This window comes from Eurytemora carolleeae, unplaced genomic scaffold, assembly GCF_000591075.1.
Source record: "Eurytemora carolleeae unplaced genomic scaffold, Eaff_2.0 scaffold1380, whole genome shotgun sequence".
In the NCBI taxonomy this organism is placed as follows: Eukaryota; Metazoa; Arthropoda; class Copepoda; order Calanoida; family Temoridae; genus Eurytemora; species Eurytemora carolleeae.
The window spans coordinates 37,886-64,655 of record NW_019397303.1 but is presented as its reverse complement, the minus strand read 5'-3'; the positions used below and the strand labels follow the sequence as shown (position 1 = coordinate 64,655).

General features: G+C 32.7%; 2 protein-coding genes across 4 annotated transcripts; both read right to left on the bottom strand.

Annotated features, from left to right (window-relative positions):
* Positions 1–1,693: 1,693 nt before the first annotated feature.
* LOC111713384 (uncharacterized) lies at positions 1,694–8,352 on the bottom strand. Of its 3 annotated transcripts, XR_002767681.1 has the most exons (4): positions 7,558–8,352; positions 5,924–6,083; positions 4,601–5,361; positions 1,694–1,861 (listed from the first exon to the last, which is right to left on the bottom strand). XR_002767681.1 is itself a non-coding variant. In XM_023488233.1 (2 exons), exons 1-2 carry the CDS (start codon positions 8,320–8,322, stop codon positions 5,952–5,954), a joined length of 897 nt encoding a protein of 298 aa, XP_023344001.1. In that variant the 5' UTR covers positions 8,323–8,352; the 3' UTR covers positions 4,612–5,951. The 3 variants fall into 3 exon arrangements, 1 of the variants encoding a protein (XP_023344001.1); XR_002767680.1 differs by lacking the exon at positions 1,694–1,861 and having other exon boundaries at positions 4,612–5,458; positions 5,746–6,083; XM_023488233.1 differs by lacking the exon at positions 1,694–1,861 and having other exon boundaries at positions 4,612–6,083.
* Positions 8,353–11,268: 2,916 nt separating this feature from the next.
* LOC111713382 (general transcription factor IIF subunit 1) lies at positions 11,269–26,259 on the bottom strand. Its single transcript, XM_023488231.1, has 13 exons — positions 26,170–26,259; positions 25,448–25,549; positions 24,477–24,581; positions 23,871–23,989; positions 23,233–23,383; positions 22,689–22,777; positions 22,179–22,182; positions 20,731–20,907; positions 19,883–19,987; positions 19,031–19,156; positions 12,997–13,102; positions 12,293–12,398; positions 11,269–11,603 (listed from the first exon to the last, which is right to left on the bottom strand). The coding sequence occupies exons 1-13, from the start codon at positions 26,215–26,217 to the stop codon at positions 11,480–11,482; spliced, it is 1,362 nt and encodes a 453-aa protein (XP_023343999.1). The 5' UTR covers positions 26,218–26,259; the 3' UTR covers positions 11,269–11,479.
* Positions 26,260–26,770: the final 511 nt, after the last annotated feature.

Genomic DNA, 26,770 nt, shown 5'->3' with positions numbered 1-26,770 from the left:
AGAAGTAAGATTAGTAGCGATCAAAAGCGCTTTTTTTATCGCATTAAGCCTATACTCCCTTTCATTTTTCGTGAACACTCCCTTTAAAGAGGATATGTAGTATGTACAGGGTAACCCACAAAGAATAAGACTGTAAAGACGACCCAAAGCTTAAAAATATGACGATTTGAAGCTTGATTTTTAGTTACTGCAGTTAAATGAGTATGATAATGGTTTACCAAATGATTAAGAGAAATAAACAAGTTTTGGCCTATAAGGAAACCTGAATGCAAGGAAACGAACAAAACAAAGTCCGTACAATCGTCTATGAAGTCTCATCCGTTGTGGGTACCCTGTATAAGATTGTACAATTTTTAAGACGTTTTAAATTGCATGCTCTGTTTGCTTTTATTACAATTTTGCAATTTTTATTCTCAAATAAGACCAAAAATTACAATGCTGACGATGTTCAACCCTACTCCTATATTGATTTGGCTCAATTTGTATCTATGACGGGCCGAAATTGCGCAATGGAAGGTTTTTGGCCTTTTAGAAATTAAAAAGATTGTGCATGAGAATAATTAAAAATGTAAGATTTTAAGATTTTTAAAATTTCTTAATTAAAACAGAAAAAATCCATGAAAATTTGAGTCTTTCATTTACAAACTTGGTTAGAAGATAAGGGACACGAAGCATTCTGAAAGCCAAGTATTAATAAAAGGTAATAATATTGGATAAAATAGTTTCAAAGGGGGTAAGACGGTAATGAAGAGAGGCTCGGGGCTGAATCTATATATTGTTTATATTATATATCCAATATTCATATATGCTGGGGGGAATTCACTATATATACACAATACATTCAAGGGCGTACACAGGGAGAGGGGGCAAGCAACCCAAAGTGAATAAATATTTAATCACTTTGCATCAAGCAAGCATAGATGTCTTACTTTATTCATTAAAACTATGACAAAGAAAGATTGTAAAAGTACAATTTTTATTTTGGTAATCCTAATTTCTTTACTTCAAGCATGCTTTGCACAGCCGTCTTGTAATCTTTTCTTTAGTGCATTGTATTCCAATAACTTTTAATGTACAAGATTTTAAAACTCATTGTTGTTAATGTTAGGACCTTTATTGTTCAATTTTTTTATTTCATAGATTTAAAGTTCAACCCGATTTATTTATTTTCAAAAATAAATTTAGACAATACATTTGTTGACTTTAAAAAAGTCAATACGACAAAATAAAAGAGATCTAAAGGTATTTCTAATCTTTATTTATGAAAAAACAAAAGTGTTATGAAATATTTTCCCAAGTCGGGTTAAAATTGGTTGGTTTAGAAATTAATAAGGAAACTATAGACGAATATCAGCTGGAAGGTGTTTGTATAACTTCATGATGGTAGTGTATAACTTCATATTGGTGGTGCAGATCAACTAGGAGTTGAACAACAGGTTTCTGCTCTCTCCAGGTTATTAAACTCATTAGAGTTGAGATTATCCTCTTGTGGAGGAGAGTTAGAACCCTTGGAACAGGGTGAGTATCCTCTTGTAGAGGAGAATTAGAACCCTTGGAACAGGGTGAGAGATCGCGGTTTTATCAGTTTCGAATATGAGGGAATGCATCTCAATGTTCGCCTGATAATTTTGGAACTCTTGGAACAATGTTGAGCTGGATGTAAGCATCGTCTGTTGGTAGCTAGGTATCTGCATCATCACTATGAAGGAGCCAGGATTGCTCCCTGAGACGGAGTTGTGATCATCTCCAGTGTTCTCCACTGACTGCCGGGGCTGGGATCTGTAGAGGGGGGGGGGGAGAAGAAGCGGGGTTTGACATGTGGGCACTACATGGAGGAAATGGATCTTGAGTACACATACATCTAGAGAAAAGGCTACGGCATTTGAGTCGGAAAAATCGTCTTCCTTATATTTCGAATTTATTTTAACAACATTACTTGTTGTATTTATCATAACAATATGTCGTATTTATTAAAACTTGTTAGATGGTTAAGTTCCATTTAAAGGGTAGTTTATTGGACGTATTGGAGTTGCAAGAAAATTAGAGCTTAAGTGTGTTCTGTGGGCTGTCAGTGTCTGTTTTTTGTGATGTCACTTTTGGGTTGTCTCTAAACGTGAAAAAAAAGATATCCAGAAAATCTGAAAAATAATTGTTGAACTCGCGGATAAAATTGGGAGATACAGGGTTACCCACAAAGGATGAGGCTGTAAAGACGACATAGACTCTTAAAATATGACAATTTCATGGTGAGATGAAGTCTTCTGCATTGAATATAGCATTTTAACAGCTGATTAAATGATCTAGCGAAGAAAAAAAACACGAAATTCAAGGAAACAGACAGTGTAAATTCCGAACAGTCGTCTCATTCTTTGTGGGTAACCCTATATTTAACTGGGATATTAAAGAGACTGTTAGCGTAAATTCGAGTGCATTCGGCAATGTCCGATTCACAACGGTAAACTTAAAAGCTTAGTATGAATTAGGTGTCAATTTCTAAAGTTGCTTAACAAAAGTAACTTGCGCATTTCTACTGCAAAACACTTCAGAATAAAACATTTGAAGCCTAAAAAAACTACCATATTTTCCTCTTTATTGATCAGATAAAGGTTTCCAAGGTTGTCGATCGGGCGTTTTCTTTAAATGGAGGGTCACTTGAAATTAAGTGTCCAGTCCCTTTCAGTGTTTATTGAGACTTATACAATTGAGGGGAGAAAAGCCAGTCAAAACAATTTCTAGTCCGAGCCACATTCTCCTAATTTATTCGTCCGAGCCACCTCGAAATTTTCGTCCTTTTAGTATCATTTTTTAAGTCTCCAAGATAAAACTATTATTAAAAATCGGGCAACGATAGGGCATAAATGAAATATTGAACTTTTGTAAATCAAAAAAAAAACAAAAAAACAATTGATTTAAAGTTTTCGAGTTGTATGTCTTTTAAAGTGTTTACCTTTTTACGCGCATTTTCAGATATTCCTGGTGTAGAATGCCGCAAATAATTCCGAGTTTATAGAACTTCAACCTTTTTTGTTAATAATAAAGAAAACCAAAGAATTTTTCCGGGTGGTTTCATCATCCATGTGGAAAATGATAGGCAGAGGTATGCCAAATATTTTGCTATTTATTTTATATCGAGAAGATTAACCATTGCGGAAGAAGAGTTTTACCTAAATAAAGTTTGACATAATTCTCATGGGTTTAAAGATTCCAACATGATATAATTATTGCAATACTTTAGAGTCTATACTATATTTTATGTCGTTGAAATAGTTTTATCTTCCAAAATTAGAAACTTTAAAACACATAATAATCGAAGGACCAGGATTTCGAGGTAGCTCGGACGAAAAAATGAGGAGATTGTGGCTCGGGCGAGAAATTGTTTTGGCTGGCCTTCCTCCCCTCCGCGACTCAAATAAATAAAATAGGCCAGTTTCATTTTATTTTATTTTCATATTTATCTCTCTATTGCATGATATCAAACACTGCAAAGTTAATGACAAATTCAAACAATTGTCAAACTTTATCATGAAATTAATCATTAAAAAAAGGATATGAAGAAAACTGGGGAATAAGAACCCTCCTTCAGGGATAAATTCAATTTCAAATGATTTAAAAATTTCATTTCAGATAAAGTATTTCAGCTGTAAACTTTTTTTTGTTATTAATTCAACGTTTTTTTGTTATTTAATGCTTTGTATTTTTTGTTACCTATTTCAATGCATTTTTTGTTACTTAATTCAATGTAAATTTTTTGTTACTTAATTCAATGTATTTTTTTACCTAATTCAAAATAATTTTTGTTACTTAATTCAATGTATTTTTTGTTTCTTATTTCAATGTAATTTTTGGTACTTAATTCTAAGTAAGTTTTAAGAAATCAAATTATGTTTAATTCCCATCAGGAATTAATCTCAGTCTGTGCAATTTAAGTTTGCACATTTAAAATATGATGCGTAACGATTCTCTAAAATAATTCATTTAGCATTAAAAAAGAATTAAAGAATTATATAAATGGAATGGGTTTATCATTTTTTGCCTAAGTATAACACCCTTTGAGGGAATGAATGTGTAGTTTCAAGTGACCCTACCTACGGCAAATGGCTCTGCTCGATTAAGAACGGTACCATAACAAACTTTGTCAGATCAAGTATGATTCAAATGTCAATATTAATAATTTTGAAAACTGAATCTTTTCAAGTGTGAGTTCTGTGCTCGCACAGTTCTACTGAAGGAAAAGAAACAGGAATTATCGGAAACATAGAAAACCGAAAATATCTTCAATGTTATTGATTAGATCAAGGTTTCAAGGGACAATGTCATCTTGTATGGAGGGTCACTTGAAATTACGCTTGCAGTCCCTTAAATAAAACTAATCCAACACTTAAAACTAAATTTTGAGAAAGTTACACTATATAAGAATGACCAAGTTATGCGACAATACGGGTAGGTGTGACCTCGTGGCTCCTCTATTTTTGATTTTATGCACAAGTATGAGAAAGGCAAATTAATCTGGTACCGTATATGGTAAATTCAAAAACTTAGGTTATCCTGAAAAGCTCTCCAAAAAAAAGAGTTAAGATTTATAAAATAATTTTAATCTTACGTGCAATTATCTTCAGTGAAGTGAAATCATATATTTTTCTGAAAATATAAATCAGTGTTTTAGCAAATACGTTTTATGTAAACAAATGTATATTTATAACAGGAAAAAAAAAATAATCATTCATCATAGATGCAGGATCATCTTTAATGTAACAACATACATTTTATGTAGTAATGCCACAGAGATTATATATGTAATAATTACCACAATTATTTGTGTAATACCAAAATAATACAAATTTTAGATATTTCGCATACAACGAAAATGCACAACAGTTTTGTGATAGCAATTAAAGCAATATTATATGTATTACCGAAAGTGGACACAAATTTCTTAAATATAAAATGGTTCAATTTTTTCGACAAGTAGTTTTTTTATCGTTTGTTTATGTAAAATGTATATTAGATAATTTGAGTGAAATAAAATAATCAAGCTACAAAATTAATCAAAAATGAGAAGTACGAAACATTATGTACTGCTCCAAACTATTATCAAATCTAATAATTAGAATTGTGAACATTGAGAGTATTGTTCATCCCCTCGCCAAGCTCCAAAATAATCAAAAATAGGAAGTACAAGAAAATTATCTATGTTAAAAACTAACTAATCAGATCTAATAATGATATTCGTAAAAGATGAGAGTATTTTTGTAAATAATCTGAATGAGTATTTTTTCTTTTTAAATTTTGGGCTGAAGGTTCCACTTAAAATGACTCCGGGTACCTGGAACGGTTACACCATAACCCTTAGTCAATTAGAATCTAGAAAACCCAAATAAAAGACATGAAATTAGCTGGTTTTTTTGTTCATGTTACCCTGAGTAGAATGTTGTGTATTGTGTAATTTGGACTTCAGTCTCTAGTTTACCCATGGATTAACCAGGGATGGATTTTTGACGCGTCCGGGCGTTCAACAAATCGGGTTGAAGAACCTCAAAGCCGCAACGTTTCTGTAAAATATGCACAATGGGCAGAAAGTAAGAAAATATTTGTATTTTTCATAATTACTGAGACTAAATTTTAGTTACGTTCCCTGCTGGAACCAATTTCGATTAATTATCTCAAAATATACAGCTGTCTAATTAGTAAATCTCGGCTGGGATATACGTGTGTCCGCGTCAACAATCCATCCTATGTAGTTGATACATGAGTTTACTCTACTTTCAGGTTCTTAACCATATAAAAACCCCTGGGTTGCTAACATGGTAGAACAAATGAAACAAGAAACCCGAGATTAATTATTCCCAAACAAGAGAATTATTTCAACATTTTTTCATTAAAATTTAACTTATTCATTAAAATTTTAATGTAGTCTTTTATTCTCCTTTTACAAATTATTCGAAAGAATCGACTCAGAGCCGTGTCGTAGTTGAAGGTTCCAATGACTCCAGGTACCTCTGAATACTTAAATTTGTCTCCTCTTCGTCCTCTTCGGTATTTTTAAACTCGTTGTGTAGAAGACTTTTCGAAAAATGCTCGGACTCCTGAAAAATAGAAGCTATAAACTCTCATCATGCTCTAATTTGCTAATCATTAGCAACCGTGGCAACCTTAGCTCTGAAAACTTTAAAACTGGATACCCTTTTTACCGATCGCTTTTGATATCTACTTAATCCGCTCTTTTTACTTCTTTTTTTATATTCCAAACGGATTCCGACCAATGAGAGTTCTCTCCTTAAATGGCGCGCAGAATTTAAAATTTCCGAGCTTCTGATTGGCAGTTCGGGATACTGCATACGCCACTCTGATTGGTTGAATTTTAGACACTTTCCTGGATCCAAACCAAAGATTAAAATAATCTCAATATTAACAAATAAAGAATATCTAGCATTGATCTCGATATCTACATTTGTGAAGTTTTCAACTCCCATGTCGTAGACCTTTAAATTTGAAACTGTGAATTCAATTTTACCAAACAGTAATAACTATTTATATCACTTTTATTTTGGTTTGCACTGCTATAAAGTTTTTGGACAGAAAAAGATTACTTTAGGCGAGTTATCAATATTTTGTGTAATTGAGATTGAAAGTAATGATTAATATTAATCACGAATCTTTTCAAAAAAAAAGTTGCCCCAGATTGCAAAGAAAGTCCACACAATTCCCAACACCTCTTTTAACTGCACAGAAAATACGACAATTTAAACAACATTAAGCCTATGGACACAAACAGAAATAGCAGAAATAATAGAATATTTTATAAAACTTGTTGTTTTTAAATCTATTGGAAAAAAATCTTGGCCGTTCTAATGCTGGTAAGTTCTGTAGAAATCCACAAGTAGCTTTCTCAATAAATGTAGTCCCCGATAATCAAAACAGAATCATGTTTAGCTGATATAAAAACTTGTTATATAAGGACTACCATGTTGACAAAACTCATCAAATAGAGTATCATATTAGTATTACGAAATCACAGATCTACGAAAAAGAGAACATTTAAGCCAAAAGTTGCAGTGTAAATTAGCTAGCGAAAACGACATCCGATAAAAAGTGTCATGATGTAAATTCTTTTTTACATAAGGATTAAATATCACCGTAATGACATTTTATTATTCACAGCCCCTACAGTGCGCAAAGATCTCTGAGCCCCAGGAATATGAAATTTATTCTTTAAACAAAACTTAAAAACCATTATTATTTGCACTATCAAAAAGAATTAGATGATATGTGGTTTGTCGACCCACAAAAGTGTAAAAAAAAATTAAAAATAACGCTTATCGACCATCCATCTATCCATCTAACCATCCTTCCATCTATCCATCTATCCATCTATCCACCTATCCATCTATCCATCTATCCATCTATCCATCTATCCATCTATCCATCTATCCATCTATCCATCCATCCACCTATCCATCCTTCCATCCTTCCATCCTTCCACCTATCCATCTATCCATCTATCCATCTTTCCATCTATCCATCTATCCATCTATCCATCTATCGAACATTAAAATTTACCAACAGCACAACATGGTTTCTATGTATATCCCACTCTCCGACATTGTTGAGATCATTCGCAGGATTGATCGCTGCCTGCCGAACCGGAATCCTTAAATCAGTTATTCTCGCCGACTCATTATCTCGGGGCACAGACACTTTCAAAATAGGCTTTTTTAAAGCCTTCATGTCACGTTTTGCCTGTCGTAACTGATTCACTGTCAAAGGATGATTTGGTATTTTTACATCGAATTTAAGCATGGGATGGACTGAAGCGCCTGATTTTTGTGATAATTTATCAATTTGATTTGGTTTGGTATTTCTAGTTCTATTGGAGTTTTCTGCGTCAAATGACATCTCAACCCCATCTTCATCAACCCCATCTTCAACAAGATCATCTTCAACTAGACCATCTTCAACTAGATAATAAGGCGACGAAGTCGGAGAAGCAGTTTCACTCTTAATACACTTCAATCCTTCCTCATGAACTGTAACTATTGATCCAGAACTTTTGGATGAACTCCTCTCCCGGGATCCCACAAGGAGAGAACTCGTTTTATCTGAACCAGGACTAGGGACCCTAGATCTAGATGAACTGGATGGTTCAGTAGGACTAGAGAAACTAGATACCAAGCTTCTCCGATCTTCACGAATTTCCCCGTTAGATTCCCGCAGAACTTTACGCTTGTCTCGGAGTATATCTGTTTTATCTTGTATATAACTCTTCGGAGACAGGCATACGGTTATCTTGCACTTCTTTAATACAGGTTGGTTCAAACTAGTCATTCAAAGAGTAAACAAATATTCAAAGAGTAAACAAATATTCAAAGAATAAACAAATATTCAAAGACTAAACAAATATTCAAAGAGTAAACAAATATTCAAAGAGTAAACAAATATTCAAAGACTAAACAAATATTCAAAGACTAAACAAATATTCAAAGAGTAAACAAATATTCGAAGACTAAACAAATATTCAAAGAATAAACAAATATTCAAAGAATAAACAAATATTCAAAGAATAAACAAATATTCAAAGAATAAACAAATATTCAAAGAATAAACAAATATTCAAAGAATAAACAAATATTCAAAGAATAAACAAATATTCAAAGAATAAACAAATATTCAAAGAATAAACAAATATTCAAAGAATAAACAAATATTCAAAGAATAAACAAATATTCAAAGAATAAACAAATATTCAAAGAATAAACAAATATTCAAAGAATAAACAAATATTCAAAGAATAAACAAATATTCAAAGAATAAACAAATATTCAAAGAATAAACAAATATTCAAAGAATAAACAAATATTCAAAGAATAAACAAATATTCAAAGAATAAACAAATATTCAAAGAATAAACAAATATTCAAAGAATAAACAAATATTCAAAGAATAAACAAATATTCAAAGAATAAACAAATATTCAAAGAATAAACAAATATTCAAAGAATAAACAAATATTCAAAGAATAAACAAATATTCAAAGAATAAACAAATATTCAAAGAATAAACAAATATTCAAAGAATAAACAAATATTCAAAGAATAAACAAATATTCAAAGAATAAACAAATATTCAAAGAATAAACAAATATTCAAAGAATAAACNGCATATTTGAAATGGCATGGTCAAGGGCTTTTCAAAAATGTATAATTTGTCATTTTTTGGACAAATTTTTTTTTGCAAACATTTTTACTATAAAACTGGATTTTGCGATAAAAAATTCAATTTTCGCAAATTTGCAAATTTTTTTGCAGATTCTAAAAGTAGAGCACAAGAGCTTTCTAATGATGTATCATTTGTCATATTTGGACATAAAACATGGGATTTAGAGGGGGGGTTAATTTGCCCCCCCCCCCAGCGTATCCTGGTTTTCAAGTACCCCAGCGGGGATAGGGTTAAGAGCTACGTATGTCCGGACTGATTAACGGGTTGATTTTTCATCCAAGAACCATAAAATAAAGCTTAAGATATCAAAGAGATTAATTTCTAGAAACTATGTAAAATTTAAAAAAAATACCTTAAAAATTGCCAGGATAGCGATGAAAAAATCATCTTTAGAAACGTTAAATTCATGTATATAGAAATTTTTTTTTTAAATTTAACTTTAAATATTTTTTAAGACTTGCCTTTGATTGTGAAGAAACGGGCGGAGACCATGTATCTAACGTGTCCTGGCTACCATCCAGGGGTTCACTGGATACAATGGGTGTATCGACTACAATACTGCTGATTGGATTGGAAGTGCTTGGGTTGCCGTGATACAGGAGACCGGTATTGCTTGAACTGGAGGAAAGAGAGGAATCATTTGATAATGATTCAGAAGACACTTTCGTAAAAGTAGTTGAGGATGACGAGTTTGAGGAAAAAGCTGAAGTTTTAGATTTGGAAGACTCAAGGTCAGATTTATTTAGTTGATTTGAAGGTTCCGTGTTTGTTAGTAGTTGTAGAGGGACCGCTATTGGTTTCAAAGATGATCTAAGAATTGCTTCTGGTTTAGGTCCAGGGACTGATTGAGACTTTGATGGTCCAGCGACTGCTACAGGTTTTGAAGAGGGTGCAAGGACTGCTACAGGTCTAGATGCCGTTGTAGATCCAAGGACAGCTACTGAATCAGAAGATAGATCCGAAAGTCTAATGATAGGCAAAGATCCCGAAAGAAAGACTGATGCTGAAGGTTCAGTGAGAGCTAGGGCTGTTGATGGAGAAATCCTGGCAATTTTAGAAGGAGTATTGGATTTCTTGTCCGTCTGAGTAACCTTGTCACTGAAAAACTTCCTAAAAAAAAAATATATTTTAGAAGGAGTATTGGATTTCTTGTCCGTCTGAGTAACCTTGTCACTGAAAAACTTCCTAAAAAAAAAATATATTTTAGAAGGAGTATTGGATTTCTTGTCCGTCTGAGTTACCTTGTCACTGAAAAACTTCCTAAAAAAAATATATTTTAGAAGGAGTATTGGATTTCTTGTCCGTCTGAGTAACCTTGTGACTGAAAAACTTCCTAAAAAAAAAAATATTTTTGAAGGAGTATTGGATTTCTTGTCCGTCTGAGTAACCTTGTGACTGAAAAACTTCCTAAAAAACAATTGAAGGAGTATTGGATTTCTTGTCCGTCTGAGTAACCTTGTGACTGAAAAACTTCCTAAAAAAAAATATTTAAAAAAAATTATATTTGCATTTGTTGCAAAAATTCAAAACTTTACGTTTTTAGACAGAAAAATAAAGCTAAATCGATCAATTTTGCTCCAAAAAAGGTTTCAGCTAAATACCGTTGTAAGTAATATTTTATATTAAAGATCACATTTTTAGGTCCTTTTAAATGGTAAAACGAATGATCAAGAAATAGTCAAACTAGAAACAGCTAGCATAACTACCTCTTCGACAATATTATTAACTGCAAAAAAGGTATGGAAATATCATTCTTACTGTTTATGCAAGTCCTCCGTTTTCCTCATATATTCATCATTTTTTATCTTGTGCTCGTACATCAAATGGTCCCTACTCAACAGCACAATTATTATTTTAATTTTAATATTTTTTAGGAAACTATTTAAATTTAAAAAAAGGAAAAAGGGCGACGGAAGCGTTTAATCATTTGTGCTAATAAATAAATGAATTGTTTTTTCCTGAAGTATAATTTGTTAATGGAAGCATTGCAGAGCTGACACCGGTAGATTTGCATTGTTTTAAGAGAGGGTAGGTACTAGGTAAATACTTCTCGTGTCTGAAAATAAATATGATTTAATCATGGTGTATCAAAACAGAATGAATCATTCATTTTCCAAGGAGAATATAGATGGGTAAGGTCTCTTTGAGTGGTCTAGTTCTCCTTGAGAGAGTTCTGATCTAGTTCTCCTAGAGGCCTGAAAGGTCATATCTAGTTCTCCTTGAGGGAGTTCTGATCTAGTTCTTCTTGAGGCCTGAGAGGTCATATCTAGTTCTCCTTGAGTGAGAGGTATGTGACCCCCTTGACCTTTTGCTTGTGTGGATTGATCTTCTTGAGAATATTAGCGAGGAGCTGAACCAACTGGGCGTTCTGAATTCCAGTCCTCTTAGATCTAAAACACAATATTTACGACAGGACCCATAAAACACGATATTTACGACAGGACCCATAAAACACAATATTTACGACAGGATCCATAAAACACAATATTTACGACAGGACTCTTAAAACACAATATTTATGACAGGACCCATAAAACACAATATTTACGACAGGATCCATAAAACACAATATTTACGACAGGACTCTTAAAACACAATATTTATGACAGGACCCATAAAACACAATATTTACGACAGGACCCATTAAACACAATATTTACGACAGGACCCATAAAACACAATATTTACGACAGGATCCATAAAACACAACATTTACGACAGGACCCATAAAAATGTGGAGTTTTCTTGTTAATTGGACTATTTTTCATGAGTCTTATATTCGGAAAAACAAGGAGTTCATCTTGACATGTTAAGAACAGCATTACCTAATACGAGATAATACGAGATGATATCTACAAGAAGCCCCCAGCTCTAGTATATTACGTTTACAGTAGTACTTTATCCCGGAACGGATGGCTGGCCGGGTGAATTTCTTATAATCCTTCAGCGGTTTAGGACTCTCAACATGGGATGACTTTCAGATGTTTACTCGTATAGCTCGTATTATCCATGTCCAGTTTGTTTAAATCTATCTAAGATAGAATATACAAATACTGAATGGATATCTAAGGACTCCAACCTGAACTTTTTCAGAAGGTCTGTTGTTGTCATTGGTCTTCTTTTCAGATATCTTCTCACTGATTCCTCAGATATGGTTTCATTCCCGGATACACTACTGCTCCCTCCTTTAATTTTTTATATTAAATGTTTATCAAAGATTATTATAATTAATTAAAATTAATCTATATAATAAAACAAGACATTCATAAATATGCTGCGTATAGCCGGCCAAGCGGCTGCACTGATTGGCCTGAAATTTTTTTTTTCCACGAGAATCGCCGGGCTTTTCAGCTGGTAATTAATAATTTAATATTAATTTTATGGGTTTGAACCGTGAGTATTTTAAACAACCAAAAAATCTCAAAAACGTCTTTTTGAATATTTTGATCCGTTAACGCTCCTTTCCAGTCACATATGTGCAACTTTGTAGCTCCTCAACTTTTGATTGTACTCCCGAATTTGAGAGATAAGATGTATATTTTAAATTCAAATAATTTCGTCCATTTCTATATCTCTTGAAAAGGGAAATATGATTTAAAACATGTAAAGGACAAGGGCAGACCACATTATGGAAATACCAGAACAAGGGGTACTATGTGAATATTAACTCTAGGAATTTACTTCGAAAATTAGATTTAGAATAGATTCAGCAAAATATTTCAAAGATCAAAGACGACCTCCAAGTCGTTTTAATACTGTCATGTTTCGAGGAACACACAATACCTGCGTTAGATCCGAACTGCTCTAATCTTGATTTTTTACTGGCGGGTTCAGCAAACGGATCTAATATATTGGCAACCATTGCCTTCCTCTTCTCCGCCTTATCCACCTAAACAATTCATGAATTTATTAAAAGAGACTGTACACATAATTTTAAGTGACCCTTTATTTATAAAATGGCATGCAATTGTTAGAATTAAACAATTTTAACAATAAAACGACGATATCTTCCGCATCATTAAACTCAGAATAAGTGTTTGAAAGGCTCTGTTGTGAAGAAGGCATGGCCCTCCGGAAATGATGGGTCACTTGAAATTACAACTACAGTACCTTTATTACAGATATTTATGATATTCAAATGTATATGTATAATGTAGAAAAACAATATACCGTCTTCTTGAAAAATAATTTAACCACTTTGTTAAGAATATTTGCATGGATTTTTCCAATTTTTCATCTTTTCCCCAACCCCAAAATTAAAAAAAAATTCTAGCCGTACATACTAGATCAGGTGTGTGCAGTGGGGTAAAATAAAAATTCGGGAACTGTTATTGATAGTGTAATTATCCGAGCTGACCGGACGTGTCTCTGTGAGCTCCCGGATTAAACTGACCGACAACCCAACACCTGGTTAACTAATTCACATGCTCCATACTATGTGAAAACACAAACACTCAGATAACTTGTTTAGTGCATTTATTTCCAGTAAAAAATATTTCTACTAGACTCATAATAAGCGATTTAGTAAAAAAATTGGAGAAGTTGGAAAACTCAAAAGAAAGTGAAGGGTCTGAATGGAGTAAAGTGCAAGGAAAGGATAGAAAGGCAAAGATGAAAATTAAGGGAGGGATTGTTGATGCAAAGATAGATCCTACAGATCTAAATTCTGTTCTTTCTCTCATAGTTCAGGCTATCACCGTCTTAGTTGACCAGCAGGATAAACTAAGGGAACACAAAGTAAGAATTGATGATCTAAAGAAGCAAAGTAGAGCACAATGTGACCTTCTTGATGAGATCCAACAACGTTCCATGAAGGGAAACCTCATAATCTCAGAGGTTGCAGGAAAAAATAAAGCTAGCTTGATAAAACCTCAGGAGAAAGTTACTACAACCACTTATGCTTGTCAGTTCATCAAAACTAAATACAATGTCGTAGTTACTGAGAATGACATACAAGCATGTCACTATCTACCTAAGAATACCATCCTGGTTCGGTTTTGGAACCGAAAGGAAGGGTCACCCTGGGATCACCTCACGACAGAGATCAAGAAGGGAGGGAAAAAGGTGGTTAATCTGTATGCCAATTTTTAACTTACTAACAAGAGAAACAGCCTAATTTATCATCTCAGGTCCATTAAGAAAGAAAGAAGGTAAAATCAGCAAACTATTCTCTAATGAGAATGGTCAGTTAGGTCTGAAAGTGTCCGATACAAGGGAAAAGAAAGCGACAAGCTTTGTGCCTGATCAGAAATATGGAACGCCAAAAACTCTCAATCTTGATGAAATCTAGGCACTCGTGAATTCTAAAGTTTAAAATCTGTATATAGTAGTACATAATATTGCCAAAAAGTTTAATGACTAATCTAATTTTCATACTTTCTCATATTTGTGAGCTTATTTTCTCTTTTTGTATTCTTATAATCAATAGTTCCAAATCAGTTATGAATTTCATTTATACAATTTACTTCCGTTACTTTCTGTTTCCTGATCCTAATCTGACAGATTTTCCTTTATGTCAAGGGATATGGGGGCGGAGCTTTGTTTTAAGAAGGGAGGGGAGTCTAAAGGGTGCCGCATTTTCTCAAGCTTCTAAATGATCCAGGATAATATCTCCAGGGTGGCCAAAACTTTTTTGAAACCATCCGTACAAAAATCCGTACATTTTCAGAAGAAATCCGTACAATCCGTACAATTTTCGAAAAACAATCCGTACAATCCGTACAATTTTTTTNATAGCTAGACAGAGAGCTAGGCAGATAGATAGACAGATAGATAGATAGATAGCTAGACATATAGCTAGACCTATAGCTAGACAGAGAGCTAGGCAGATAGATAGACAGATAGGTAGACAGATAGCTAGACAGTTCGCTAGACAGATAGCTAGACAGATAGACACATTCTCAAATGAACACTTATGGAACATATTCTCAAATGAACACTTCTGGAACATATTCTCAAATGAACACTTCTGGGATCTCGAAAATTATGAATGAATTTTGATTGTCAATTGAAACGTTAATCAATCTAATATTATTTAGAATGCAGAAAATAAGTTAAACTAACTTCATTTTGACGAGATTTTTTTTTGAAATTTTCACGAAAAACTTGGTGAAATGAGTGAAAATTAAAAAAAAAACCGGTGTATTTCCAGGATAAAAATCTGTACAATCCGTACAATTTGAAAAAAAATCCATACAATCCGTACAATCCGTACAATTTTAGGGTTACAAAATAAAAAATCCGTACAATCCGTACATTTTGGCCACCCTGTATCTCACTTACAAATGTGCACCAAAACAATCAAACATTCGATTTTACATACAATTTTAAAGATTCGGTTTATGAAAATGATATTCATAATTGTCAATACTATGATGAAGATGAGATTAACAAAAAATTTAATAGTATTTCAACAGAGCAATCTAGTTATTTAGTCTTTGAATATCCAATCTTTCCCTTGAAAATTTTAAGGAGTTTCAAACATTTTTAGCCTCAACCCTGGGGAAATTTAAACCATCTACAATTGCTCTTCAGGAAATTTGGAATAAACCTACATCTTTCATTTGATTTAACTGATTATCATCCACTTCATTTTACTATAAGAAATAAACAGGGGCTAAATAGTAATGCAGGGGGAGGAGTAGGACTCTGGGTTGAGAAATCAATTGTTTTGAACCGATTAATTCAATTTGTATCTTCTTACCTGGCGTTTTTGAATCACAATTTATTAAGATTAAAAATGGGATGAATAAATATATAGTTGTAGATAACATTTACAGGCCTAACACTGCTACGTATATGCAGACGTGAAATATTTTAATCAAACAATAAAAGAATTTTTTTTCTTCAAAAATTAGGTCTGATCCTACTTTAAAAAATGCGCAGGATGTAGTCTTAGTAGGAGCTATGAAACATACATTGCATAGTGACACAGAGACTTATTTAGATACGCTTCTTGAGAATAGTTTTTGCCTCTTATAACTCTGCCTACTAGAACAGGTCAAAATTCAGCAACCATTCTAGATCATATTTGCACTAACATTGCCGATGATAGTTTTGATTCTGGCATTATTTGAATTATCTGAAATTCAGATATTTCTGATCATTTTCCTGTTTTCTATATTCGACATTTTAAAGATAAATTCATAGAAGAAAAGACCCAACAGAAAACTCGAAACTTTGACTCTGAGTCCCAAATTCAAAAAAATGTTAGAAGATTAAAATTGGGAAAATGTTCTTCTTAATAGAGATCAGGACAGTGCCTTTAATAATTGTTTTGAGTCGATTGATAACTGTTTCGAAAGTTCATTCCCTGAGAAAAATGTAAATCCTCCCAGAAAATATAGACCTTTTAACCCTTGGATGTCTAAAGCACTGATAATATAGAGAAAACGTAAAGCCAAATTGTTTAATAAAAAGTTGAGAAAACCCTGTCAGGAAACTAAATCTAGATTTAAAGAATATAATGCAGTGTATACTCGCCTTGTGAGGGCAGCACGAAAAAAATACTTTCAATGATAAATTTCAAGAATATAGTAAAGATTGTAAACAAACATGGCTATCAAAAGTGTACTAGGAAGGGGACGTAAAACAATTAACATTCCTGATGCATTTGTGAGCAATGGAAAAGTTCTCTCAGGGGCCGTAGAAATATCAGAGGGTTTTAATAATTTTTTTGCTAATATAGGTCCTGATCTGGCAAAAACTATTGAGGGCACTGAAAGACAATTTTCTGACTTTTTGTCACAGGGAACAGATGAAAACTTTGTTTTTGCAAATATGACCCCTGATATTATAAATGATGCTCTTAAAAAACTAAAAAGTAAAAACAGTTCTGGGCCAGACAAAATTTCAACAAATTTGCTAAAGTCTATCATACCAATTATCATGGGTCCTATCTGTCATTTATTTGATTTATCTTTCAAAACTGGGTTTATTCCTACCACTCTTAAAACTGCAAAAATCGTCCCAATCTTCAAGGCTAGGGCAACGGATAATTTTATAAATTATAGGCCTATAAGTTTGCTTTCTTCGTTTTCAAAACTTCTAGAAAAAGTGGCAGCAAATCAAATTATGAAATATTTGAATAAATTTAAACTATTTTATGAACATCAGTATGGCTTCAGAGCAAAGCACAACACTACTCAACCCTTAATTCATTTCTTGGATAAAATATACAACGCACTAAATAAACCTGTATCCGAATATACTCTGGGAATTTTTATAGATTTAACTAAAGCTTTTGATACATGTGATGTTGACATTCTACTGAGCAAGTTTGAACACTATGGATTTCGTTGGACTTCTAACTTATGGTTCAAAAATTATTTAAAGGGAAGAAAACAATTTACTTCAATCAGGGGTGTTGACTCTCCACTTGAAGAAATCTCTTGTGGTGTACCATAAGGTTCGATATTAGGACCAATTTTATTTCTAATTCTTATCAATGACCTTCCTAAAGCATCGACATTTTTTACAATTCTTTTTGCCGATGATACAACACTGCAACTTTCTTCAAAAAGCTTACACGACTTATATGATTTCGGAAATTTGGAGCTCTCTAAAATAGAAGATTGGTTTAAAGCAAACAAACTGACTTTGAATGCGTCTAAAACAAAATATATTCTTTTTAAAAATAAAAAAGATGTAAGTATCACCTCTCTTAAACTTCAAATAGATAAAGATATAAAAAGAGTAGGAACTGGATGCAAAAATGAATCTTTTAAGTTTGTAGGTGTTCATTTAGACGAAAATCTTAACTGGAACCATAATCTTCAGTCGGTTAAAAACAAAGCATCCAGTGCAGCTTTAGCTTTATCAAGTGTAAAAAATATTCTTCCTAGTAATATTAAACTAACCATTTACAACTCATTATTTCGATCATTTATAGAATATGGAATTTCAGCCTGGGGAAGAAACAAATGTTAAGAAATGAAACAAATTCACATTTTACAGAAACGAGGAATAAGATTAATTGATAACTCAAAAACCACGTCTCACAGTAGTCCTCTTTTCCTTAAGTAAAAGATTCTAAAGATTAATGATCTGATTGACTTTAACCAAGCTATATTTATGTATAAATATACACATAAAATTATTCCTGCATCTTTTAAAACAATTTTTAAAAAGCTTTGAAACTTTGGAAGATCTCTTAACTATCAACTTGACATTTTCAAAATGTGCTCATTACAGTATTTACAATCAAGCTCTCTTCTTAAGATGTGGAATAACCTGCCTCTTGACTTAAAAAGAAGCAACTCTCTAAGTATATTAAAAAATAGACTACTAAATTCTCTTTCTGAAAATTCAATTACAATGTGTTATAAACCGAATTGCTATTCATGTAAAACTAATTAGATATGTTTTAATATGCTTTGATATTGGTTGTGTACAAGTCAGAAAATTTCTTTAAGCTCTAGTTATTCTAATTAATGTATTAACTATTTTGTACAAGATAAAATCGCATCCTGATCTTTAATAGTTCTCCTTAAATCTATTTAATTGAAATGTTTTGTTATCATTATTGAAATTAGGTGGAAAAAATAATCAAAACAGCCAAGAGCTATTTTCCACCTAATTGCTTTTTACTTGTACTGCTAATATAATCATCAATTTGTAATTGTAAACTCGTTCTGTACACAGATACATGTATTTTAACAATAAACTTTATCTTATCTTATCTTATCTTCTGTTATTTCTAACTCTAAAATCATTTTTGGAAATTAATGAAAATAACATTTCATGAAAAATCTTTACTAAGACTTATGTAAAAAATGATATTGGAAATTTTTTCACATTCTGTTGGCTTTGTATTTACCTTATCCTCCTCCTCCTCCTCCACTGGTGAAACTGATCTCGAGTTATTTTTACTTCCACCTTTCCTCTTCTTCTTCCCGGTCTCTCCCTCTTCCTTCTTCTTCTTCTTTCCATCTTCATCCTCATCCTGTCCGAATAGGAATTATCAGAGGAAATTAAATTTTTAATTATTTTTAAATATTTATTCTTGCTTTCATCATTTTTGAAAATATGAAGGCGATAAAGCTCTATTTTTATAGATGATCAGATCTATGTAAAATGTGTCTTAATAAAGTGTTTGAGAAGAAAAAAAAAATTCGTGGAGGGGCCGGTGCCCGGTCAAGGCCAGGCTAGGGACAAACCTGACTGATCAAGGATCGGAACTAATCAAGGGGAGGATCTGATCTTGGATCGGAAATGAGCTATGGGCGGAACTAATTAATGGGAGGGAACTGATCAAGAGGCGGAACTATCAATGAGCAGAACTAATCTAGGAGTGGAACTAATCAAGGGGCAGAACTGATCAAGGATTGGAAATAATCAAGAGGCGAAACAAATCAAGGGGCAGAAATAATCAATGGGGGAAACAAATCAAGGAACGGAACTGAGGTAGGGGCGGAACTAATCAAGGGGCGGAGCTGATCAAGGATCGGAACTGGTCTATGAGAAGAAATGATCAAGGGGCGGAAGCGGAACTAATTAAGAGGCAGAATTGATCCAAGAGGCGCTTTAAGGGTCATAATTGGTCCGGCGGCGGAACCTTTAAATGAAGGAAACAAATCAAGGGAGCGGAAACGCAGTTCAGAAAAAAAGTAAACATAAAATATGAGATTTGTAGTGACTGGAAAAAAATGAAATGTATATTGAAGTGAACCTCCTCCTTATTCTTCTTCTTCTTTTCCTCATCCTCACTGCTGGAGTCACTGTCCAGCATCTTTGCCAACCCTTCGTCCTGGTCGACACCCTTGATGTGCGCCTCCTGTACAAAATACATTTTACTTAATTCAGAACAATAACAATAACAATAACATTGCAATATCAAAAAATTAAACAAAACTAAAACACAAGGCAAAAGATCAATATCAATAATAGCAAAAATATATTACCAATAACTACAAAAACAATAACAACTACAACTACAACTACAACTACAACTACAATAATAACAAAAATATCAATATTAGTGATAAAGCAAAAACAAAATATTGTTTAACGCGGCTTTAATTTTTTTAATTAGTTATGTATTTACTGTACATAAACAAGATTCCACGCACTACAATAAAACTCAACTATTTTTCAATATTTTTTTTTGTAAAAAATACTTTTTCAATAAGCATTGTAAAAAGTTGGAAAAACTAACGCATTTTTATTCGATGATAAAGTGATGCCATTAACTATTTACAACGGTACCCTTATTATTATTATTATTAACATTCAACCTATAGTCAAAGAATCATGATCCCTATAATCTTTGATTTAGAAACATTTTTAATATTTTTGGCTAAGTCTAAAAATGATCATTTACGGCCGAAAGCAACTGGTAGCCACAAAATTAAACTAAAAATGGTTCGATAGAGAAAAAAATACAATGATATGTGTTCTGAATGATTATTATAATTATTATTATTAATATTGAACCTCCAGTCAAAGTATCATGTCTTGTAGGCTATGTTATATGATAAATGGCCTTAAATAACGTGAATAGTCCCTTTATTGATTTACCTGTTCCAATTCTCCTTCACTATCACTGGACTCATCACTCATGTAATCCACCTCCCTCCCTTCATCATCTCCATCATCACTGTCTTCAAATGCTTCATCATCATCCTTCTTCTTCTTCGTCTTCTTCTTGGAATCCTTTCCTCCCTTCTTCTTCTCTTTTTCATCATCATCATCATTATCATCCTAAATATTAAAATATCTCCTCAACTACAGTCGTCCGTCGTCGTTGATATCATTACAATAAAGACGTCTTTCTATTTTAATTTGGATTGCTACCAATCTTTCAACAGCAGAGACTGTAAAATCTAGTCGTTGACTAAAGAACCGGGCGATTTTGAAAACCCTTTTTATGCGAGATTTTTGACAGAAAGTTAGACGCAGATTTCATAGAATATTTATTTACTCTAGGTCAGATCTGGTTCAAATCTAAATATTAAACATATAAATATATATATTACAGTAAATATTTATTGAAAATAGACAATTAAGGAAAAAAACACACTAACTGGAGCATCTCGATGATACAAAGCCGGGTCTCTCTCCTAGGGCATAGATTATATCCTGCGGACTTCGATCCTCTCTTGGGACCATATCCTTATAGACTTAGCTCCCCTCTTGGGACCATATCCTTGTGGATTTAGCTCCTCTCTTGGGACCATATCCTTGTGGACTTAGCTCCTCTCTTGGGACCATATCCTTGTAGACTTAGCTCCCCTCTTGGGACCATATCCTTGTAGACTTAGCTCCCCTCTTGGGACCATATCCTTGTGGACTTAGCTCCTCTCTTGGGACCATATCCTTGTGGACTTAGCTCCTCTCTTGGGACAATATCCTTGTAGACTTAGCTCCCCTCTTGGGACCATATCTAGGACTTCTTAAATCTTCTTCATTGTTCATGGTTACTTAGAGACTGAGGAATTGCTGAGAGTACAGCAGAGTTGCCAGGTTTAGTCCTCTCTAGGCTACTTATTGATGGTTGAATTTGCAATTTATTTGCCTTGGTTTACACTAATTTTTATCACTAATTTTTCTGGAAATATTATTAACAAATTGAACGTACACTCCATAAAAACTAATAAAAAGAACTAAGTTTTTAATCTATATTTTAGAACCTTATTCTTTCATACTTGGGCTTTGCTATGGTTTAGAGATATTTGTTGATTATATATCAAGTATGTTTGCACCAGGCCCGTAGCTAGGGGGGGGGCAAGGGATACGTCCCCCCCGTTTTCTCCCAAAGAGGGGCCAAAAGGTGGGGGCACACTTTCTGAGACAAAAAAAGAAGAAAATGAAAAGAACGAAACTTAAAAAAACAAAGAAAGAAGTAAAAAAGAAAGAAAATTGGCAGAAAATCTAATTTTTGTTTCCAATATCATATGTGTAGTTTTATTTTTTCTTCAAATTAAATGCTTTCTGAAATAAATTATTTTGGAATTTTTATTTCTAACCTGTCTTGTGAAATTAAAGGGTTTATATTTTTTTTTTGTATTTTGAGAAGCTTATCCCTTTTCCTTCTTTTATTAGATTAGTAATTATAATGAACTACAGCATAAAATAACATGAAGAAAAATTCATATTATTTAAAAAATAAGGCCGGGTTTAGGAGAAGGACAAAAAGGTTGTCATTTCTTTTTTTTCACTTGTAAACGTGCAAATTAAATAATGGTTGTTAGGGATTAAAGTATTTTTTATAAAAAGTAGTCTTTATTGTATTGATATAATCGCCAAACACTGTATTGTCAATTAAAAGAAACAAGTTGCAAAATTTGGGACCGCCCCCCCCCCTCCTCCCGCTTAAAATGCACAAAACCTAAAAAACTTTTTCTACCAAAAAACGTCACAAAACACCCTAATAATTAGAAATACCCCAATAAATTTGACAAATTTTTAACCCATCTTTTAAACTTTTTTTTAAAAGATAGAAAATTATAACCCACCCCTCTGCGAAATTAAGCTACCCCTTGTCTGAATCTGAGTTGAATGCGTCGTCGTCGTCATCTTCCCAATCGTCCATATCAGAGATCTTTAATTCCTTCTTATCTTTACCCTTGTATATTACAGGGTTAATATTATATCAGAGATCTTTAATTCCTTCTTATTTTTACCCTTGTATATTACAGGGTTAATATTATATCAGAGATCTTTAATTCCTTCTTATCTTTACCATGATATATTACAGGGTTAATATCATATCAGAGATCTTTAATTCCTTCTTATCTTTACCCTTGTATATTACAGGGTTAATATCATATCAGAGATCTTTAATTCCTTCTTATCTTTACCATAATATATTACAGAGTTAATATCATATCAGAGATCTTTAAATCCTTCTTATCTTTACCCTGATATATTACAGAGTTAATATCATATCAGAGATCTTTAATTCCTTCTTATCTTTACCCTGATATATTACAGAGATCTTTAATTCCTTAAATTATCTTTCCTTTCTTCTCCTTCCTTTCCTTTCATCTCCCCCTTTCCTTTCTCTCCCTACTTTCCTACCTTTCCTTTCTTCTCTCCCTCGTCTGGATCTGCCTCGTCCTCCTCCCCCGCCGTCTTGATCTTCTTGTTTACCATGACCGCCCACTTGTTCAATATTTTTCCCCGCTGGGCAAACTTCTCCTCAGCTTCGTCAGCATCAAGGGTTTTATACCTAGGATAGGTGTTACATATTCGATTCACAACGATATCGTTTAAATCTTTATATTAATAACTTGTATGCAAAGCACTGATGTCACGTGATAAGGCAGACATGAGTCTTGCATTATTTTACATCCATGAGACAGTTCGCTACCCGTTATGTGATTTAACCATTTCAACATGCAATGTTAAGACATTAAACAATCAATTTTTCTTCGAGACATAGATAATTTTTTTATGCGTTGCTTAATCAAAATAAATATCGGTCAAAACATTGCTAAATGTCTAAAATAATGTAGAACTGGTGTAAATACTAGGGGTTGGTGAACCATCGCAGGGTAGTGTCTTCATGCATCCCTACCCATGTACTTGAACTCTATACTTCTAACCTATCGATTTGCGTATACCACTGTGCTCATAACCTATTGAGTTGTATTAAATTATACCACTGTGCTACTATCCTATTGCGCTGTGTGAAATTATACAACTGTGCTACTAACCTATTGATTTGTGTGAAATTATACCACTGTGAGAGAGGGTAGGCTTGAACTAATCCATCTTTTCCATGAGTGAACACATAATAGGTAGTGTTATCAGATACACCACCCTCCCTTACACCCTAAATTATGTCATGGGTGTTTATTTTCTTGAAAAATCATTACCCTTCCCTTAAAACATTTTTTAAGGGTTTTTATTCGCTGAATTGGAGAAAATAAATGGTTTTTCGGGAAAATGATAATTTTTTGGGGGAAAAATATCGAGGATGAGAAAACTTGCTTTTTGATGTCCAATTTTTCATTTCCTCCCCCCATCCTCTAGATCATCACAAATCAATTCCTCGGGGGGAGGGGGTAATTTTTTAAATTATATACCCCTGTAATAGATTACCTAATTTCCATGTCCGATTCACAACGTTTTTCTTTAAGTTAGTAATGTTGTTTTTCTATCTTGGGAAGAAATGAATTCTCAGATTTATACATTTTTTTCTCAGACCATGATTAGGAGTTGTGAATCAAGCTTTAAATGGAGGGTCACCTGAAATTACCTTAACAGTCCTTTATAACAATTTCAGTTTTATGAGAAGTATGTATTGCTAAGGTTCTTACCCTGTATTTTTTACCAGTTTTCCCTCCGATCTTCATTAACCATGGTTGTGCTTCAGAATTGTATTTTCTTGAGATAATTCCCAGTTTTTTCCGCCTAGCTTCTTCCTTAAAATTAAATCAAATCAAATCAAATCAAATCAAATCAAATCAAATCAAATCAAATCAAATCAAATCAAATCAAATCAAATCAAATCAAATCAAATCAAATAAAATCAAATCAAATCAAATGGAGTCATTCAATACTCGTCAAAAGAGTAAGGACAAACTCCTGATGATGCCAAAGTTTTTGGCGAAATATATTGAGAAGAAAATTATATAATTCTAGTGCTAGAGAGTAGGCTTGGGATTTGTTTAAAAACGATCTAAAATCAAATCAAATCAAATCAAATCAAATCAAATCAAATAAAATCAAATAAAATCAAATAAAATCAAATAAAATAAAATCATAAAAAATCAAGAAATCAATAAAATCAAATGAAATCAAATGTTTAATCAAATGAAATCAATGAAATCAAATGAAATCAAATATTCAATCAAAATTGAGTTGACTTTTCTAAATCAAAAATGAAGAGAGGTATTATAGTTTCTAGTGTTAGTGATATGTTTTCATGCTGTTACCGGAAAAAAAGATTTTTTGCGGATATGCTTTTAAAAAAAATTTAACCGTAATAAACTTCACATAAAAAGGAGTTGTTTTAAATAATGGCTATTTTTTAAATTCATCCTATTTCATTATTTAATGTATATGTGAACTTGAAAAATCATTTTTTAATGAAAATAACTGGTTTGTAAGGTACAAATCATCAAAAAAAAAAGGGTTACCAAGTTAATGTTAATTTTTTTATTTTCACCCAAATCATCAATTTTACCGCCCTTTCAAATATAAAAAGAAGCTTGCATTTCGCACACAGACTTTCTGGAGGAGGGGGAGTAAGTTCTTGGGAAATGTATATCCTTTAACTATTTATTACCTTAGCGTCTTTTCCAAATGCAGACCCAGCACCGAACTTCGGTTGGTCGTCCACCTGGAAGGTGTTGAACACTTTCTGATTGTTCTCTCGAACCATCCGCACCTAGATGTTCACTGTTCAGGGGGTTATTCATTGATTTAATTACTCTTATATTTTTTATTTGAGACAGGGCTTGCAGGGCTTTCGCGCCTTGTTTTAGTAAATTTTCAGCTGTTGACCGTAACTCTTCAAGCTGCCATTTTTGTTTATAAATCTTAAAACTAGTAACTTTGTGGGTTTTTCTGTTTAAGATGGTGTATTTAAAAACAATAAATGTAGACATTTTCTCTGGCAAAATTATTCAACTCCCCTGGGGTTGTGAGATAACAAAAAAAATTGGCTCGATCGCCTCACCTATAGATCATTTGATTCACATATAGTGATGTACTTTCCGTTGGTTCGTTTTTCGGTGGGTTTTTTTTACATAATGTAAGAGTAGAAAATTGTTTTTAAGTTGTTTATTCTAAACATTTGCCTTTCTTTACCTTTGTCAAATTTTGACCCTGGCAGAAGAATTATGCAAAAACAGTCCTAAAAACGATGCAAAAACTAACGTGTTGTACTATCCTTTTTGGATCCTTTTCCCATGTTTTTTTTTTAAGGATATAAAGATATTGTCTAATTAAAGCAAACTTTAACATATTACACTTACGAAGTTTTATTGAATTTTTTGAATTTTTCACCTGTGACCAAGTGCTGAAATCTATGTTCATGGAGGATTTGAATTTCATGACATGGAAGCTTTTATCATCATCATTATTCGGTACCCTAATTTAGAAAATATTATTCGGTACCCTAATTTAGAAAATATTATTCGGTACCCTAATTTAGAAAATATTATTCGGTACCCTAATTTAGAAAATATTATGCGGTCGGTACCCTAATTTAGAAAATATTATTCGGTACCCTAATTCAGAAAATATTATTTCATTCTCTAGTAATCGAAAAAATTCTGTATAAAAAAATTTTCGTTTATATTAAAGGGACTGTAAGCACAATATTGAGTGACCTTTCAAAGGATCTCCGATTCACAACGGTACCCTTTAAACCGTTAAATGGCAGACTTATCTTTTATTATCTTCAAAAACTTCACTTATCTTCAAAAACTTTACTTATCTACAGAAACTTTATTTATCTACAGAAACTTTATTTATTTTACCGCGGCTCAAATTCTTTAAACTTGGCTTCGAACAGTATTAAATATAATATCTTTATATGGTCTATTCACTGAAAAAGAAAAGAAAGATATAAGTTTACAGTTACAGGGAATTATTAAATATAAGG

Bases quoted from the DNA above. Each gene is read 5' to 3' on its own strand.
- LOC111713384 (XM_023488233.1), bottom strand. From the start codon at position 8,322: ATGACTAGTTTGAACCAACCTGTATTAAAGAAGTGCAAGATAACCGTA. The intron at 6,084-7,557 runs GTAAATTTTAAT...TCTATTTTTCAG, and splicing joins GAAACCATGTTGTGCTGTTG to GAGTCCGAGCATTTTTCGAA.
- LOC111713382 (XM_023488231.1), bottom strand. From the start codon at position 26,217: ATGAAATTCAAATCCTCCATGAACATAGATTTCAGCACTTGGTCACAG. The intron at 24,582-25,447 runs GTAATAAATAGT...TTTAATTTTAAG, and splicing joins CATTTGGAAAAGACGCTAAG to GAAGAAGCTAGGCGGAAAAA. The intron at 22,778-23,232 runs GTAGGAAAGTAG...GTAATATACAAG, and splicing joins AGGGAGAGAAGAAAGGAAAG to GGTAAAGATAAGAAGGAATT.